The following is a 19553-nucleotide window of genomic DNA, read 5'->3' as shown; positions in this document are numbered from 1 at the left end:
CCACCTAGACGGGTGGGATAGGGAGGGTGGGAGGGAGGGAGACGCAAGAGGGAAGAGATATGGGAACATATATATATGTATAACTGATTCACTTTGTTATAAAGCAGAAACTAGCACACCATTGTAAAGCAATTATACTCCAATAAAGATGTAAAAAAAAAAAGAAAAAAGAAAATCTACGAACAACAAATGCGGGAGAGGGTATGGAGAAATGGGAACATTCTTGCACTGTTGGTGGGAATGTAAATTGATACAGCCACTATGGAGAACAGTACGGAGTTTCCTTAAAAAACTAAAAATAGAATTACCATATGATCCAGCAATCCCACTACTGGGCATATACCCAGAGAAAACCATAATTTAGAAAGACACATGCAACCCAATATTCATTGCAGCACTATTTACAATAGCCAGGTCATGAAAGCAACCTAAATGCCCATTGACAGATGAATGGATAAAGAAGATGTGGTACATATATACAATGGAATATTACTCAGCCATAAAAAGGAGCAAAACTGGGTCATTTGTAGAGACGTGGATGGATCTAGAGACTGTCATACAGAGTGAAGTAAGTCAGAAAGAGAAAAACAAATATCGTACATTACCGCATATATGTGGAACCTAGAAAAATGGTACAGATGAACTGGTTTGCAGGGCAGAAATTGAGACACAGATGTAGAGAAGTAACGTATGGACACCAAGGGGGTAAAGTGACAGGGTGGTGGTGGTGGTGGTGGTGGTGTGATGAATTGTGAGATTGGGATTAACATGTATACACCGATGTGTACAAAATTGATGACTAATAAGGACCTGCTGTATGAAAAAATAAATAAAATAAAATTCAAAAATTTTAAAAGAAGAGTAAGAAATGACAAAAATCTGGAATGCGATAAAATAAGAAATGTTTGGAAAGGTCATGGATTCAGTTTAATAAATTACGGTGTATAGAGCAAGGGAGATAAAATAAATAAATAAATAAATAAAGTGATGTAAGGGAAAAACCTACAACCAAGATTACTCTCATTCAGATTTGATGGAGAAATTAAAACCTTTACAGATAAGCAAAAGCTAGGAGAATTCAGCACCACCAAAGCAGCTTTACAACAAATGCTAAAGGAACTTCTCTAGGCAAGAAACACAAGAGAAAGAAAAGATCTACAATAACAAACCCAAAACAATTAAGAAAATGGAAACAGGAACAAACATATCAATAATTACCTTAAATGTAAATGGATTAAATGCTCCAACCAAAAGACACAGGCTGCCTGAACGGATACAAAAACAAGACCCATACATATGCTGTCTACAAGAGACCCACTTCAGACCTAGGGACACATACAGACTGAAAGTGAGGGATGGAAAAAGATATTCCATGCAAATAAAAATCAAAAGAAAGTTGGAGTAGCAATTCTCATATCAGACAAAGTAGACTTTAAAATAAAGACTATTACAAGAGACAAAGAAGGACACCACATAATGAGCAAGGGATCAATCCAAGAAGAAGACAGAACAATTGTAAATATTTACGCACCCAACGTAGGAGCACCTCAATACATAAGGCAAATGCTAACAGCCATAAAAGGGGAAATTGACAGTAACACAGTAACAGTAGGGGACTTCAACACCCCACTTTCACCAATGGACAGAGCATCCAAAATGAAAATAAATAAGGAAACACCAGCTTTAAATGATATATTAAACAAGATGGACTTAATTGGTATTTATAGGACATTCTATCCAAAAACAACAGAATATACTTTCTTCTCAAGCGTCCATGGAACATTCTCCAGGACAGATCGTATCTTGGGTCACAAATCAAGTCTTGGTAAATTTAAGAAAATTGAAATCAGATCAAGTATATTTTCTGACCACAATGCTATGAGACTAGGTATGAATTACAGGAAAAAAACTGTAAAAAATACAAACGTATGGAGGCTAAACAAAATGCTAGTAAATAACCAAGAGATAACTGAAGAAATCAAAGAGGAAATCAAAAAATACCTAGAAACAAATGACAATGAAAACAGCACGACCCAAAACCTATGGGATGCAGCAAAAGCAGTTCTAAGACGGAAGTTTATAGCAATACAATCCTACCTCAAGAAAGAAGAAACATCTCAAATAAACAACCTAACCATACACCTAAAGCAATTAGAGAAAGAAGAATAAAAGAACCCCAAAGTTAGCAGAAGGTAAGAAATCATAAAGAGCAGATCAGAAATAAATGAAAAAGAAATGAAAGAAACAATAGCAAACATCAATAAAACTAAAAGCTGGTTCTTTGTGAAGATAAACAAATTTGATAAACCATTAGCCAGACTCCTCAAGAAAAAAAGGGAGAAGACGCAAATCAACAGAATTAGAAATGAAAAAGGAAAAGTAACAATTGACACTGCAGATATACAAAGAATCATGAGAGATTACAACAAGCAACTCTATGCCAATAAAATGGACAACCTGGAAGAAATGGATAAATTCTTAGAAAAGCACAACGTTCCAAGACTGAACCAGGAAGAAATAGAAAATATGAACAGACCAATCACAAGCACTGAAATTGAAACTGTGATTAAAAATCTTCCAACAATCAAAATCCCAGGACCAGATGGATTCACAGACGAATTCTATCAAACATTTGCAGAAGAGCTAACACCTATCCTTCTCCAACTCTTCCAAAATACAGCAGAGGGAGGAACACTCCCAAACTCATTCTATGAGGCCACCATCACCCTGATACCAAAACCAGACAAAGATGTCACAAAAAAGGAAAACTACAGGCCAATATTTCTGATGACCATAGATGCAAAAATGCTCAACAAAATACTAGCAAACAGAATCCAACAGCACATTAAAAGGATCATACATCATGATCAAGTGGGGTTTATCCCAGGAATGCAAGGATTCTTCAGTATATGCAAATCAATCAATGTGACAGATCATATTAACAAACTAAAGTATAAAAACCATATGACAGGGCTTCCCTGCTGGCGCAGTGGTTGAGAGTCCGCCTGCCGATGCAGGGGACACAGGCTCGTACCCCGGTCCGGGAGGATCCCACATGCCGCGGAGTGGCTGGGCCCGTGAACCATGGCCGCTGAGCCTGTGCATTGGGAGCCTGTGCTCCGCAACGGGAGAGGCCACAACAGTGAGAGGCCCGTGTACCGCAAAAAAAAAAAATAACAAAAAAGTGACAATCTCAGTAGGTGCAGAAAAAGCGCTTTTGACAAAATTCAACACCCATTTATGATTAAAAAAACACTCGAAAGAGTAGGCATTGAGGGAACCTACCTCAACATAATAAAGGACATATATGACAAACCCACAGCCAACATCGTTCTCAATGGTGAAAAACTGAAACCATTTCCTCTAAGATCAGGAACAAGACAAGCGTGCCCACTCTCACCACTATTATTCAACATAGTTTTGGAAGTTTTAGCCACAGCAATCAGAGGAGAAAAAGAAATAAAAGGAATACAAATTGGAAAAGAAGAAGTAAAACTGTCACTGTTTGCAGATGACATGATACTATACATAGAGAATCCTAAAGATGCTACCAGGAAACTACTAGAGCTAATCAATGAATTTGGTAGAGTAGCATGATATAAAAGTAATGCACAGAAATCTCTTGCATTCCTATACACTAATGATGAAAAATCTGAAAGAGAAATGAAGGAAATACTCCCATTTACCACTGCAACAAAAAGAATAAGATACCTAGGAATAAACCTACCTATGGAAACAAAAGACCTGTATGCAGAAAACTATAAGACACTGATGAAAGAAATTAAAGATGATACAAACAGATGGAGAGATATACTATGTTCTTGGACTGGAAGAATCAAGATTGTGAAAATGACTATACTACCCAAAGCAATCTACAGATTCAATGCAATCCCTATCAAACTATCAATGGCATCTTTCACAGAACTAGACCAAAAAATTGCACAATTTGTATGGAAACACAAAAGACTCCAAATAGCCAAAAACAATCTTGAGATAGAAAAACGGAGCTGGAGGAATCAGGCTCCCAGACTGCAGATACTACAAAACTACAGTAATCAAGACAGTATGGTACTGGCACAAAAACAGAAATATAGGTCAATGGAACAGGACAGAAAGCCCAGAGATAAACCCACACACATAAGGTCACCTTATCTTTGATAAAGGAGGCTAGAGTATACAATGGAGAAAAGACAGCCTCTTCAATAAGTGGTGCTGGGAAAACCAGACAGCTAAATGTAAAAGAATGAAATTAGAACACTTCCTAACACCATACACAAACATAAACTCAAAATGGATTAAAGACCTAAATGTAAGGCCAGACACTATCAAACTCTTAGAGGAAAACATAGGCAGAACATTCTGTGACCTAAATCACAGCAAGATCCTTTTTGACCCACCTCCTAGAAAAATGTAAATAAAAACAAAGATAAACAAATGGGACCTAATGAAACCTAAAAGCTTTTGCACAGCAAAGGAAACCATAAACAAGATGAAAAGACAACGCTCAGAATGGGAGAAACTGTTTGCAAGCAAAACAACTGACAAAGGATTAATCTCCAAAATACACAAGCAGCTCATGTAGGTCAATATCAAAAAAACAAACAACCCAATCCAAAAATGGGCAGAAGACCTAAATAGACATTTCTCCAAAGAAGATATATAGATTGCCAACAAACACATGAAAAGATGCTCAACATCACTAATCGTTAGAGAAATGCAAATCAAAACTACAATGAGGTATCACCTCACACCAGTCAGAGTGGCCATCATCAAAAAAAATATCTACAAATAATAAATGCTGGAGAGGGTGTGGAGAAAAGGGAACCCTCTTACACTGTTGGTGGGAATGTAAACTGGTAAGGCCACTATGGAGAACAGTATGGAGGTTCCTTAAAAGACTAAAATAGAACTACCATATGACCCAGCAATCCCACTACTGGGCATATACCCTGAGAAAACCATCATTCAAAAAGTCATGTGCCACAATGTTCACTGCAGCACTATTTACAATAGCCAGGACATGGAAGCAACCTAAGTGTCCATCGACAGATGAATGGATAAAGAAGATGTGGTACATATATACAAGGGAATATTACTCAGCCATAAACAGAAATGAAATTGAGTTATTTGTAGTGAGGTGGATAGACCTAGAGTCTGTCATACAGAGTCAAGTAAATCAGAAAGAGAAAAACAAATACCGTATGTTATCACATATATATGGGATCTAAAAAAAACAAAAAATGTTCTCATGAACCTAGGGGCAGGATAGCAATAAAGACACAGACATAGAGAATGGACTTGAGGACATGGTAGGGGGAAGGGTAAGCTGGGACAAAGTAAGAGAGTAGCATTGACATATATACACTACCAAATTTAAAACAGCTAGTGGGAAGCAGCTGCATGGCACAGGGAGATCAGCTCAGTGCTTTGCAACCACCTAGAGGGGTGGGACAAGGTAGGTGGGAGGGAGACGCAAGAGGGAGGAGATATGGGGATATACATATGCATATAGCTGATTCACTTTGTTATACAGCAGAAACTAACACAACACTGTAAAGCCATTATACTCCAATAAAGATGTTAAAAAAAAAAGTCCATGCTACCCAAAGCCATCCACAGACTCAAGGCAATCTCTATCAAAATTCAAATGGCACTTTTCATTGAAATGGAAAGAAATCCTAAACTTCACATGTAACCACAAGAGACCCTGAATAGACAATGAAATCCTGAAAAAGAACAAAGTTGAAGGCATCACATTTCCTGATTTCCAACTATATTGCAAAGTTACAGTAATCAAAACAGCATGGTACTGGCATAAAAATAGACACACAGGCTAACAGAACAGAGGTGAGAGCCTGAAATAAATCTACATATATATAGTCAACTAATATCTGAAAAGGGAACCAAGACTACTCAATGTGGAAAGAACAGTCTCTTCAATAAATGGTGTTGGGAAAACTGATTATCCATATGCAAAAGAATGAAATTGGACTGCTAGTTTACACCATGCACAAAAATTAACTCAAAATGAATTAAGGACTTAATCATAAAACCCCAAACTATAAAATTCCTAGAAGAAAATATAGGGGAAAAAGTTCCTTCATATTGGTCTTAGCAACAATTTTTAAGATAGGACACCAAAAGCATAAGCAAATATCAATAAGTAGGACTACATAAGGTTAAAAAGCTTCTGAAAAGAGAAAGAAATAATCAACAAAATGAAAAGGCAACATATAAAACAGAAGAAAGTATTTGCAAACCATAAATCAGATAAGGGATTAACATCTACAACATATAAGGGACTTTACACAACTCAACAGCAAAAAACAAAACAGAACAAAAAAACCTGATTAAGAAATGGACAAGGGACCTAAATAGATATTTTTTACAAAGATATACAAATGGCCAACAAATACATGAAAAGGTGCTGAACATCACTAATCATCAGGAAATGCAAATCAAAACCACAATGAGGTATAATTACACACCTGTTAGAATGGCTATTATCAAAAGACAAGAGTTAAGTGTTGGCAAGAATGTGGAAAATAGGGAGCCAAAGCGCACTGTTGGTGGTGATGTAAATTGGTACAGCGCTATGGAAAACATGTATGGAGGTCCTCAAAAGATTAAAATTAGAACTACCACATGATTTGGTAATCCCACTTCTGGGTATATATTCAAAGGAAATGAAGTCACTATCTTGAAGAGATATCTGCACCCCTATGTTCATTGCAGCATTGTTCACAAAATCTAAGACAAATCTAACTGTTGACAGATGAATGGATAAAGAAAATGTGGTGTGTGTATATATGTGTGTGTATATGTATATATATGTATATATATATATACACACACACACACAAAGGATTATTATTTAGCCATAAAAAGGAAGTTCTGCAAGGTGCAACAACATGGATGGACATTGAGGGCACTACACTAAGTGAAATAAATCAGACAGAGAAAGACAAATACTGTATGATCTCACTTATATGTGGAATATAAAATAGCCAGCTTTATAGAAGCAGAGTAGAACGGTGGTTTCCAGGGGCTAGGAGTAGGGGAAATGAGATGTTGGTCAATGTGTACAAACTTCCAGTTTATATGAAAAATAAATTCTAGGAATCTAATGTACAGCATGGTGACTACAGTTAACAATATTGTATATTTGAAAGTTGCTATGAGAGTAGAATTTAAATGTTTTCACTACAACAACAACAAAATTGTAATTACATGAGGTGGGGGATATGTTAACTAACCTTACTGTGGTAATCATTTTAATATATGTGTATCAAATCATCACATCGTACATCTTAAACTTACACAATGTTATATGTCAATTATCTCAATAAATCTGGGGGAAAAAAAAGAACCCAGCAGTTCCTTACACACATAGTTGAAGTTTAACAAATATTTGTTGAATTTTTAAAAATTCAAAAAAAAATAAATGAGGTATCAAACCACAAAAAATATGGAGGAACCTTAAATGCATATTGCTAAGGAGTCAGTCTGAAAAGGATACATATGGTATGATTCCAACTATATAACATTTTGGAAAAGGCAAGAGTATAGAAACAGTAAAATGATCAGTGGTTACCAAGCGTTGGGGAGAGGGATAAACAGGTAGAGCACAAGGGATATTTAGGGCAGGGAAATTATTCTGTATGATACTATAATGGTACATATATTATGTATTTGGCAAAAGCCATAGAATTGTACACCACCAAGAGTGGATCCTAATGTAAACTATGCACTTTAGTTAATAATGTATCAATACTGGTTCATCAGTTATAACAAATGTACCATACCAATGCAAGATGTTAATAATAGGGAAAACTGGGCATAGTAGAGGGCGGGCGGGTGTATATAGGAACTCTGTACTTTCTGTTCAATTTTTCTGTAAACCTAAAACTGCTCTATTAATTAAAATGATTTAAAACAGGAAAGTATGACAACTATGTCCCATCAAATAGAGAATATCAACAAAGAGAAATTATTAAAACAAAGAATCAATCAACAATGTATGAAGGATTTCAATTTCTTCACATCCTCCTCAACATTTGTTATTGTCTGTCTTTATTATTAGAGCCACCCTAGTGGGTGTGAAAGGGTCTCTAATTGTGGCTTTGATTTGCAGTTCCCTAATGACTATTTACGTTGAAGATCTTTATGTGCTTACTGGCCATTTCTTTATCTTCTTTAGAGAACTGTATATTCAAATCCTTTGACCGTTAAAAAAAATTAGATAACTTTGCCTTTTATTTTTGAGTTGTAAGTTTTTTATATATTCTGGATAGATGTCCCTTATCAGATATACAATTTGCAAATATTTTCTCTCATTCTGTGTATTGTCTCTTCACTTTCTTAATGGTATCATTTGTACAACAAACATTTTTAATTTTCATGCAGCCAATTTGCATATTTTTTCTTTTGTCGTGTTTTTATGTCACAGCTAAGAAAAAAATTGCCTAATTCAAAGTCATGAAGATTTACTCTTATGTTTTCTCTAAGAGTTTTATAGTTTTAGCTCTTACATTTAGGTCTTTGATCCATTTAGAGTTAATTTTTGTGTATGGTGTAAAAAAAGTTTCAACTTTGTTTTTTTGTATATGTATGTGGATATCCATTGTGCCCACACCATTTGTTGAATAGACTATATTTCCCTCTTTGCATTTATTTGGCACTCTGTTGAAAAATCAATTGACCAGGGACTTCCTCGGTAGTGCAGTGGTTAAGAATCTGCCTGCCAATGCAGGGGACACAGGTTCAATCCCTAGTATCGGAAGATCCCACATGCCGCAGAGCAACTAAGCCTGTGCGTCACAACTACTGAGCCTGCGCTCTGGAGCCTGCGAGCCACAACTACTGAGCCCATGTGCCATAACTACTGAAGCCCACGCACCTAGAGCCCGTGCTCTGCAACAAGAGAAGCCACTGCAATGAGAAGCCCACACACCACAACGAAGAGTAGCCCCCACTCGCCACAACTAGAGAAAGCCCACACGCAGCAATGAAAACCCAACACAGCCAAAAATAAAATTAATTAATTTTAAAAAATCAACTGACCATAAATGTAAGACTTTATTTCAAGACTCTCAATTCTATTACACTGATATATATGTCTAACCTTACACCAGGATAATGCTGTCTTGTTTACTACAGCTGTGTAGTAAGTTTTGAAATTGAGAATTGTGAGTCCTCCAACTTTGTTCTTCCTCTTGAATACTGTGTTAGCTATTCTGGGTCCCTTGCATTTCCACATTAATTTTATGATCTCCAAAGCTTTACTCTGAACACATATCAGTTACCCAGCTTCTGTGGATTGTAACTATACCAGAAGTCTGAAGTTACCACTAGAGGTACTAAAAAAAGGCTCACTTAACATCATCCCTTTAAGTTTAGTAGCTTAAGAAAGATGAAAAGAATGTCCATGCCTAAGGTGGAGGAAAAGTAGAAGTTTAGGGTAAAGCAGTCCAGTAGTATTTCACCTTGAAACCCAAGAAGCCAACAAGACCTAGAAGGGTTGGAAGCTAAGAGGATTCAGGGAAAGTTTAAAAGGAGGATTCAAATCAATGTCTGAATATAAGGGTAGGACAGAAGAATCTTACAAAGGAAAAAACTATTAGTGAGTATACATCCTATATTACAACACTTTTCTTTTTTAAAAAGCTTGTTTTGACAAGTCTACTTTACTATTAATGTTACATTTTGCTGTTCTAATGAGGGATTATGTTTTTGCAAAACCGATTTAAAAATTCATGGCTGGAGTCTGGGTCTCAAGCAAAGTACATTCCCTTAATTTAGGCCATATGACTGAGGAACCAGTTTATCTATTAGTAGTATATCTAAACTACAGGAAAAGTAGCCAAGAAGGAAAAGAAAAATTAACCCTTAAGTTATGAAACCCCAAACATCAATATATAAAAGGGATGACAAGTGTGCTGCTTCTATCCATGATTACTTTTTAAGTATTCACAAAAATCACATCAACATATTCACCTTCAAAGATGCTGGTTTAAATCAATTTAATATTTGAATTGTTTGAAGAGCATAATAAAGTATTCAGGAAACTAAGCTTAAATTACTTAACTTTTTTTTTTTGGCTCTGGCTCTTTTGAATGGGAGGATTTTGCCCCATGGCCATACCAATTTTATATATCCATTTATTCGGGTGCTCACACTTGTGACAGTTATAAATTTGGCACTCATCAGACATTTGGTGCCTGAGCAAAATCCAATCACATGAGGAAGCAACACAGGTTGTTGACTTTATAACAGGTATTCTTAGACTTGGTTTGGTTTTTGGTATCTGCTATTGACTTTAGAAATAGCATATGGCTTCTAAAGGTGAAGAAAAGGCAGGGTAAAGATTAATATTTCTTTATGTGTAACTTTTCTACAAACTATTAGATTTAAATTAGAATATCTCACAAACTCAGCATAATAATGATGGTTGGGGGCCAGAGTTGACCTGTAAAATAAAAAATTACACCAAAAATACAAGGAAATACTTCTCTTAGATTCAGAAGCTTATCTTAAAATAGGCTCCTGTTCATAGCACGTAATTTTAAATTAGCGCTAATTTTATTTTTAATAAAATTTCTGATTTCCTAACGTTGAAATAAATCTACTCCACACAGCCTAATTTATATTATAGTTACAGAAAACATATTACTTTATTCTTATTAAGGCAAACAAATACCAGTTTTGTGGGTTAAACTATTATTCTTATCTGCATTATTGTGTAGGATAAGGAAGCCATTACTTCTAATTTTAAAAACTTAGAAAGATAGGGCTGGTTATGAGAACTAATGAAACATATATGTTTATATATGCTTTGATAATCTGTAGAAGATATTTGCCCTTCTAAACACTTCAATGCATACATAGCTCAACTTCTACGTCTTCTTGACATTCTATAGTTCCAATGATCCACTTATAATGTAGTCTCAAAGCATCAAGTAAAGGATCTTTAGCAGTATTTTCCCTCTTAGGCCACTTTGCTTAAAATTAAGCTAAAAGGGCCCACTTTTATTTCATTTTGTATAGTTTTGAAAAATTACCATATCTGGTAATATTTCTTGAGTATATGTGTTAATAAAAAAATAAAAAATTAATGTGTTTTCTAAGCATTTGATTAGAATTTTTCAAAATCCATATATGCACCCAGATTTTAACATAACTTAACAAAATGTGGAGAATTTTAATTGACATATTTAAAAATTTAGACAGAACTGGTATGTACGTACAATCCCAATTGTTTCTGGGAGCATTTGTTCTTTGTATCACATTTTGATGTACTCACAGGAAAAATTTCCTAGTCCTTCCTGTATTCATATTTAGATTTGTTGATTTAAATTTCTTTGAGATTTAGAATAAAAAGTCTTGTTGTTTGTGTAAATTTTACCAGATTTGGTAAAATTACAGAATTTTTTTCTTTTTGTTTTAGTATGCTAGGTATAGCTATAAAATAATGTAACTACAATTTCTGTCATTTAGAAATCAAATGGAACCAACTCCTGTTTAACAAGCTCTCTCTTTACTATTTTAAAAAATGTACTATAAATAAAGCTAGACATATACAGATAATACTAAAACAAGTTAATATTCTTCCTCATTGCTAAGATAAAAGTCTTCAGGGAAAATAGAATGTTATGACAATTTTAAAAAAATACATTTCCAAGGACCCAGTATACCAACTGGTATTTTGTACATATCTTTATTAAAACCTTTAAAAATGGTTAAGAGAAACTAGAAAGCTTAGAATTTTGACATACATCTGAAAAGATGGTAAACATTTTGAAACAAAATCCTTTCTTAACTGCTGAGCATATCCAACTATTAGAGGGGCCTGAGAGTTTTCAGGGGAAAAAAATCCATTTATTCAGGTTTAAGAGACACAGATAAATTACAGAAGGAAAGATAAGCAGAGCATTACATCCAACATACAGACTGAATCTGAAATGGACTAGGACAGAAAAACAAAAGTGAGATAAGCAAGAATATGGGAGCAAGACTGATCAGATTTTACTTATGTCCTCACATCAAACTATGGTATATCCTGGTTATATATTTGAAGAGAGTGAAAGATTAGTAAATTGGGGCAAGAAAACTCTTAATGGCCAACATGGAAGTTCTGTGTCTGGAACTGAGATACACATATTTTTTAAAATTATGTTTTCATTGTGCTTTTCTATTATCAAAGGAAGAGTTAGTCTTGTCAATCCTGCATTCTAATTGACTTAGCATAATATTTTCAGTCTCTGCTCTGGAGAAAGAAGTAAAAGCCTCTATAATCCAATCCAAGTAAAATAATATAGCCAATAAAGCCAATGTTGATTTTTTTCTTTGAATTTTTAATTAAAATATAAGTAGTGGGGGCTTCCCTGGTGGCGCAGTGGTTGGGAGTCTGCCTGCCGATGCAGGGGACGCGGATTCGTGCCCCGGTCCGGGAGGACCCCATGTGCCGCAGAGCGGCTGGGCCCGTGGGCCATGGCCGCTAAGCCTGCGCGTCCGCAGCCTGTGCTCTGCAACGGGAGAGGCCGCAGCAGTGGGAGGCCTGCGTACGGCAAAAAAAAAAAATATATATATATATATATACACACATATATATATGTAGTTATAATGTGATGTTTTATCAATCTATTAAAACATGAGATTCCTTGGCATTGAAAAAGAAAATTAATGTGAACTGAAACTATCTATATTTCCATAAAAGACAAACATCAAAATCAGGCTTTTAATCACCCTCTCTGCCAAGAATATTTGTCTTCTCTAATATTTTACTAGTAAATAGATATGTCACTATTTTGCTTTGGCCTAGATTATGCAAATAAGGCTGACCTACTTGATGTTAAATAATAAGATAGATTGTCTCTCTACAGTAATAAGAGGAAAGTCCTTCTTCAATGCCTTATTGAATTCTCAAATATAGTTTGAGTTGTTAAAAGCCATGTTATGTGAAAGTACAAGGAGTGTATATATGATAAATAGCAAATATAGTCAAGAAAGATCAAATGATAATAATTTTTTTAAAAGTCTGAGTTCCTAAAAAAAGATAAAGTCCTTAATTCTCACTTTTGCTTTATGATGTGCCTTAGAGAATATAATTTCTTTGGTATTCATCTTTCAAAAAAACTCAACCTAAGTATAAATAGGAAAGGTACTATGAATTCCTTTTGAAAGTATGGACCTCACAAAACACAAACCTTTTTATCAAAATGACTTGATTGCTAGATACTTACCTCTGTGATAATATCGTGATACTGAGTTGAAGCTGCCCCGCACTTGAGCCAGAGTTTTGCCACTAATTGCTCAAATTCTTTAACTTCACTGAAGCGAAAAGCTGTTTTTCCTTTGATGCTAATGATGACAGATTTGCTGGAATCATTTGTCTTATCTATAGCTAAGACCTGGGGGATGAAAACATAAATGAATCGCATTTTCCCTTGTTACTGACAAGGTCAGGCAAAATGTGTTTAGCTTATTTTTTTGTGGCTACAAGTTTTGGTCTGTGGTAGGACTTAGTAAGAAATAGACTTTGGGTACTAGTTGTACCACTAATACAAGCAACCTTAGTGCAAGATATTTCACTTCTAAAGGAAAAGTTTAACTAACATGTAACCTTTAAAAATGACAATACAAATGTAAAAATTCAGGGCCGCAATATGAACAATTGATTTCTGACTTACACAAAAGCTATCAATTCTATTTTTTCTGACCATGTGTATCAAATATGATAGTATAAATTTTGGTATCCATGTCATAAACATCTGAGTGATCATGCTCCATGTTGAGTCATCCCAAACCCTTATCTTGTTTATTAATTTTTAATTTTTTTCTCTTTTCATTTTCAATAAGAGCTGTAATGCTCTTATCCTAATACTCTTATCCTTAGGAATGGTACTCTTACCCTGAAGAATATAACTGCACTTAAAAATTATTATTTAAAATTACTAAAAGGATGTTGCATATTGAGTTTTTAATAATTTACAGAATTAAAGGGTATTTTACTCTGTGAATGGTAACATTTTTGAACTAAAAACTGATATGTAACTAAATTTATTTTACCTCTCGTAATGGAATGATTACACTACATAGATTGCCATCCTGGCTAGCAAAGCAGATATAGTTTTCTGAGATGCACATTTTTCCATGAGTGTTGAAGTGGCTGAATGGTACCCATAAGAAACATTCATGTACTTCTTTCAAAGTCTCTTCTTTGGGCAGCCTAAAAAAAGCATTAAACTGCTCACTGTGGGCTCGATTTTCCAGACCTCTATAGGAAAGAAAAAAAGGGGGGGCTCAAATGATGACTTCTAAAGGATACACATGTCCATATTGATTAATCTAAATGCACTGTAAAGCAGAATGATTAAGCACTACATGCTATGTTCTTCAACAAATTATGAAATGGAAGAAACACTGATTCCTAACCAATTTATTTTGTTTGTTCTCTTTTCCAATTTTGTATTATTATTAGTAGATTACAATGCACAACAGTTAGAGGTGATGTAGGTCTTCAAACCATCTATTAAAGGGTGATTTTCTGGAAGATTACTATATTATTATATATTCATAACATGTGAGTATGGCTAAAATCAATCTTGGCAGACAATAATTTTTACATCTGGTTATCAGAAAATCAAAAGAGTTACCCAGTTCAAACAAAATAAAATAATGAAAATTTATGGCATCGAAATTTAGATGGGAAGACTAGTACATAAAAATAATATTAAAGGGGCTTCCCTGGTGGTGCAGTGGTTGAGAGTCCGCCTACCAATGCAGGAGACACGGGTTCGTGCCCTGGTCTGGGAGGATCCCACATGCCACGGAGCAGCTGGGCCCGTGAGCCATGGCCGCTGAGCCTGCGCGTCCGGAGCCTGTGCTCCGCAACGGGAGAGGCCACAACAGTGAGAGGCCCGCGTACCGCAAAAAAATAAATAAACAAATAAAATAAATAAATAAAATTAAGTGAAGCAAAAATGTAAATGAATATTTAAAAAATTCAAAAGTAGAGGCAAGATAAAACAACACTTCTTGCACAGTATTGGGCACAGAATGGGTGTCAATAAATACAGATGATTTGTTAACTGATACATAAGTATATAATAAAAAACAATTGCTTAAAATAGTACAGTTTTTCTAGAGGCAATAAACACTTGTGCTAAGCAGCAATGCCATCTGCAGTAGTGAGTAAATTATGCAAGTTCTAACTCAAAGCCAACAAAGTTAAAAACTAAATTTATCCTTCCAGCATATACTATTTGAATATGTGGCAGTTCACCATGTCTTTCAAAAATAATTCTGATAAATATGAACAGAGAACCACATTAATTTTTACTTCACTTAAATTGTAATTTGGTGGGCTATTTCACTATTACTTAAAAGGATAAGGACTTTTTACATGAATGAAAAGATGTCCATGATACATTATTTTAAGGGGGAGAAAAAGCAGATTGTAGAATAATATGTGATGTTTAGGTCCCCTCCATGCTTTTGGCAAATAGTTTTAATTCATGTATTAAAAGGCCTGGAAGGATATACACTGAATTTAGCTATTGTAATACATATTTGTAAAAACAATAAGCCAAAGCAATAAAGATACTCCAGTTTATAAAAAAGTCATTTGGAGACTAAGTCTAAATAAGCTATTGTTCTTTTTAACTTACTAGAAAAAAGGATTTAGATATATACAATTTTCAATAGGCTCTTTTAAAACTGCACATAGACAAAAATGAATTTCCTATACCTCATTTAAATACAGACTTGGTAATGAATAACTCATTGATAGCTGGCCTTTTAGAATATTTTAAGGGAAATAAAATGGCTAAAAATGTTTGTTTATGGTGGCCAATCAAAACAACCTACAGGGCTTCCCTGGTGGCGCAGTGGTTTAGAGTCCACCTGCCGATGCAGGGGACACAGGTTCGTGCCCCAGTCCGGGAAGATCCCACATGCCGTGGAGCGGCTGGGCCCGGGAGCCATGGCTGCTGAGCCTGCGCGTCCGGAGCCTGTGCTCCGCAACGGGAGAGGCCACAACAGTGAGAGGCCCGCGAAAAGCAAAAAAAAAAAAAAAAAAAAAAAAAATTCACCTCACTGATCTATTTCCAGAAAAGCAGAAAGGCTCACAAAGGAACCCTTATGTATATAGCTTTTAGGAATGGTTTAAGAATAGGCAAGAGGAACAACTGTACCCAAGTTAGGGCTATGTAGCAATCACACAACCATCCAGGTCACTTGTTCTGGTCTATCCATAGGACTGCAGCTTAGGTTTGTCTCATTTACACTTTCCCATGCAGTCTATACCCTCATCCTCCTTGCCAGAAGTGGTTCTCACTAGCTATTTATGGATCCCCTCCGCCCTCCCTCCCCTTTGGCATGCTCAGCTCACTTCAGCCAACTGTTGTGAGTGTTGAGCAGGATGAAATGGCTCTGGTCAGTTTCAGCAAACCAAATATAGTGGCAAACAGCTACCAGACAGATACTTCTGATGCAGGCATTAATAATGATTAACACTTATCTAGTGCTTTATATTTTACAAAGTGCTTTCAAACGTTATATTGCTCATTCCTCACAAGTGCTCTCTGAGGTACAAATGACTGCTGAGAAAACTGAGGTCCTGAGAGATTATGACTTGTCCCAGGGTTTCTCTACTCTCATCCTGAAGCGCATGTTCCATTGACTCTACTAACTTACGCTTTTAATAAAAAATGAAGCTGCTGGCGGCGGGGGGGATGGTGGGAGAGGAAAATATTGGAAGTTTGGGATTAGCAGATGCCAACTATTATATATAGGATGGATAAACAAGGTCCTACTGTATAGCACAGGGAACTATTTTCAATATCCTGTGATAAACCATAATGGAATGGAGAGGATACTATTTGTGAAATGCACATGAATAAACTAAAAAAGCCCACACATCTATGATTACTCCAAAGAAAAACTATCATATAACATAGAACAATTAAATTTTTTTAAGAACAGTTAACTTTTAATGCTATTCAATGCTACCATTCTTTGGTCAAACAATACTTAAAAAGTAAATATTAATTAAGCTTTGAATACCTTTTAGTAATTTGTAGAGGATCATCAAGGATTGGGTCATTATCAAATGTTTCCTTATCAAAAATTCTTTTTATAGCATAGTTTGCCAGCTGTTCCATAAGAAGGTATGTTTTGTTAATATGCAAAAACATTGAAAAGTAGTGATTCTCTCCTTGGGAACACACATGAATACTCTCTGTCAGTATGACATTTGAAGTCTTTTCAAGTTTTGAGACCGCATCCCAGGAGATAATGAGTTTTACTGCAAATGAGAATTATAAACAGATATGATTAAATTTCTCAATGTTGATTCATATTTATCAATCAGGTCTTTCAAAACAATAGTTAACCACTTGAAAAATGCTATGAACAACTAAAATATTTTAGAGTTCAAGATTGGTGATCCTAGGAACAGATCCTAGGATCTGTTGGTGATCCTAGGAACAGATATAATTTTAAATAATTTTTAATTTTTTCTGATTTGATATTTAAACCTGATATTAAATTTGACATTTCAATGTACACAATTATATAACCATTGGTGTAAAAGCTATACATGTGCTATGAACAGTACTGTTTGATTCTTCTTTGTAGCTGTGAGCCATTAGGTACTATGATTACTATATGTATATTGTATGTTTAAAACAAGTATTAAAACATAGATTAAAGAAAGTAGGTAGTTTAGAACAAGTGAAAGAAAGGAATCACATGCTAGATCACCATCATCATTTAATATTCATTTGTCTCCCACAATATGCAAGGCATTCTATACACAATTCTAATGGTTCTTATGTTAAACAACCAGTCTTAAAAGTATTCTTTCCCTAGACGAAGTGAACTTTTTAATGTACAGTTTAATTACCCTTAATATCTATCCTATTACTTTATATGCAACCTAACACCACCACAGAGTTGATAGGTCAGTCTGCAAGTTCAAAGTCATAGTAAGCAACAGAAACCACTTACTTTCTGATCCCAACAAAAAAGAATAGAAGCTCAGAAAGTTGGTGCTAAGATATAGCCAACCCTGACAAGGAACCCGTCCTTTCCAATAACTGCACGAGTAATAGGTCACTAACTTTTCCTGCTCTGGTAAACCAAAACATTTTTCAAATTTCAAAAGGGCTTCTCGAAATTTCTCAGGGTCATCTTCTTTTGCAAAAGAATGTTTTCCCTCTTCAGCAATTAATCCCTAAAGGAGACAAAATATTTTCTGAAAATTAGTAATTACCTACCAACAAAAATATCTCTCACATATTTAAACAATTCATTGAATAAAACTGTGTACACACACACACACACACACACACACATGCATGTGCACACACATCTCTTAGGACAGAGGTGAGCAGATTTTGTTTAATTTTGTAATTAGGCTTTTTCTAATGCCTCACAAGGAGCTACCACAAATAGAGGTGCTAAATATTATTTTGATTGAGTGAAGGGTTCATTCAAACTGCAAACGCAAAAGATTCTGAAATGAAAATATCCCTAATAGCACTCACAAGGGCACCAAAGACTAACTGCTAACTTTACAATGTCTTTTAGTTCTGATTCTGATATTCATATATGTGCTTCTGCCAATCCTGAAAGGTGGCAGTAAAACAATGACCTGCCACGCAGCTTCGATCCTCAAATAAGAGGGTCAAAGACTTTAGTATTCCATCTACAAAATATATCCATGCCACTTACTCTTATCTTTCCTTGTACAAAATTAGTAATATCTTCATTAGAATCAAACACAGACAAGGTCTTCATGATATTTTGTTCTAACCATTCCCAATGTTTGGTTATTTCTTCTCTGTTGGCTCCTGATTCATAATAAAAGAGAATGGAAGACTCAAAGAAAACTCCACACACAAAAAACTGCTCTTGATATTTATAAGCTTAGTTTTAAAAGAAATAAAATTATATTTGCTCATTTTCAAAAATGATCATCATAAAAGAATAGGGGTACTACATTTATTCTCTATTTCATCACTATATGTGGGTAGGAACACTATAAGTAGAAAGGATAAAATATTTAAGGAAAGTGGAGAAAAGTAAATACAACTCATGAGAAAAGATATAAAATTCTGAAAACAAGGTGTCAGTAACTGGTGCCTACGGTAACCAGTCCTTTTAAAAGAATATATAGAGTACCAGAATATAAATAAACATAATTTAATCTTTGGCCTTCAAATAATACAGTCAGTACTGTGCCTATCTACGTGACTGAAAACAGCATGCACATGACAATCCTATGCACACTGTGTAAATGTGGATTTCAACTGTGGCAACTCTATCTCAGAAAGTATGAAGCCTTTGCTCAGAGTCAACTCCTTCATTAAAAGGTCTATTCAACTTAAAGAAATTTTATGAAAGAGGTTAGGAATCCTGTAGCAAGGTTAAATCCTTGTGACCTCCTGCATCAGTGTTAGGTGGTTTATTGAGGGTCAGACTAAATACTACACTTAGCTCTGGGTTTTGGTTTGAAGAACATTTCAATATCTATCAATTTCCCCCTATAA

At 35.1% G+C, this 19553-nt stretch overlaps 1 protein-coding gene across 4 annotated transcripts in view; it reads right to left on the bottom strand.

The window, feature by feature from the left end:
• TBC1D8B (TBC1 domain family member 8B) overlaps positions 1-19553 on the bottom strand; it is an 86491-nt gene that overhangs the window by 48790 nt on the left and 18148 nt on the right. For 3 of the 4 annotated variants that reach the window (XR_003796433.1, XM_029241112.1, XM_029241114.1), the window contains exons 3-7: positions 18736-18854; positions 18010-18235; positions 17065-17305; positions 14068-14275; positions 13242-13409 (exon numbers count right to left, since the gene is read on the bottom strand). Coding sequence is in view for 3 of the 4 variants with exons in the window: in XM_029241112.1 (XP_029096945.1) it covers positions 13242-13409; positions 14068-14275; positions 17065-17305; positions 18010-18235; positions 18736-18854 (962 nt within the window). In the remaining variant the exon portion in view is untranslated. The remainder of the gene's footprint in view (positions 1-13241; positions 13410-14067; positions 14276-17064; positions 17306-18009; positions 18236-18735; positions 18855-19553) is intronic. The other variant, XM_029241113.1, reaches the window with a different exon arrangement.

The sequence above is a fragment of the Monodon monoceros genome, unplaced genomic scaffold, assembly GCF_005190385.1.
Source record: "Monodon monoceros isolate NGI ecotype Baffin Bay Population unplaced genomic scaffold, NGI_Narwhal_1 Super_Scaffold_22, whole genome shotgun sequence".
Classification (NCBI taxonomy): domain Eukaryota; kingdom Metazoa; phylum Chordata; class Mammalia; order Artiodactyla; family Monodontidae; genus Monodon; species Monodon monoceros.
This window is presented reverse-complemented; position numbering and strand designations above follow the sequence as displayed.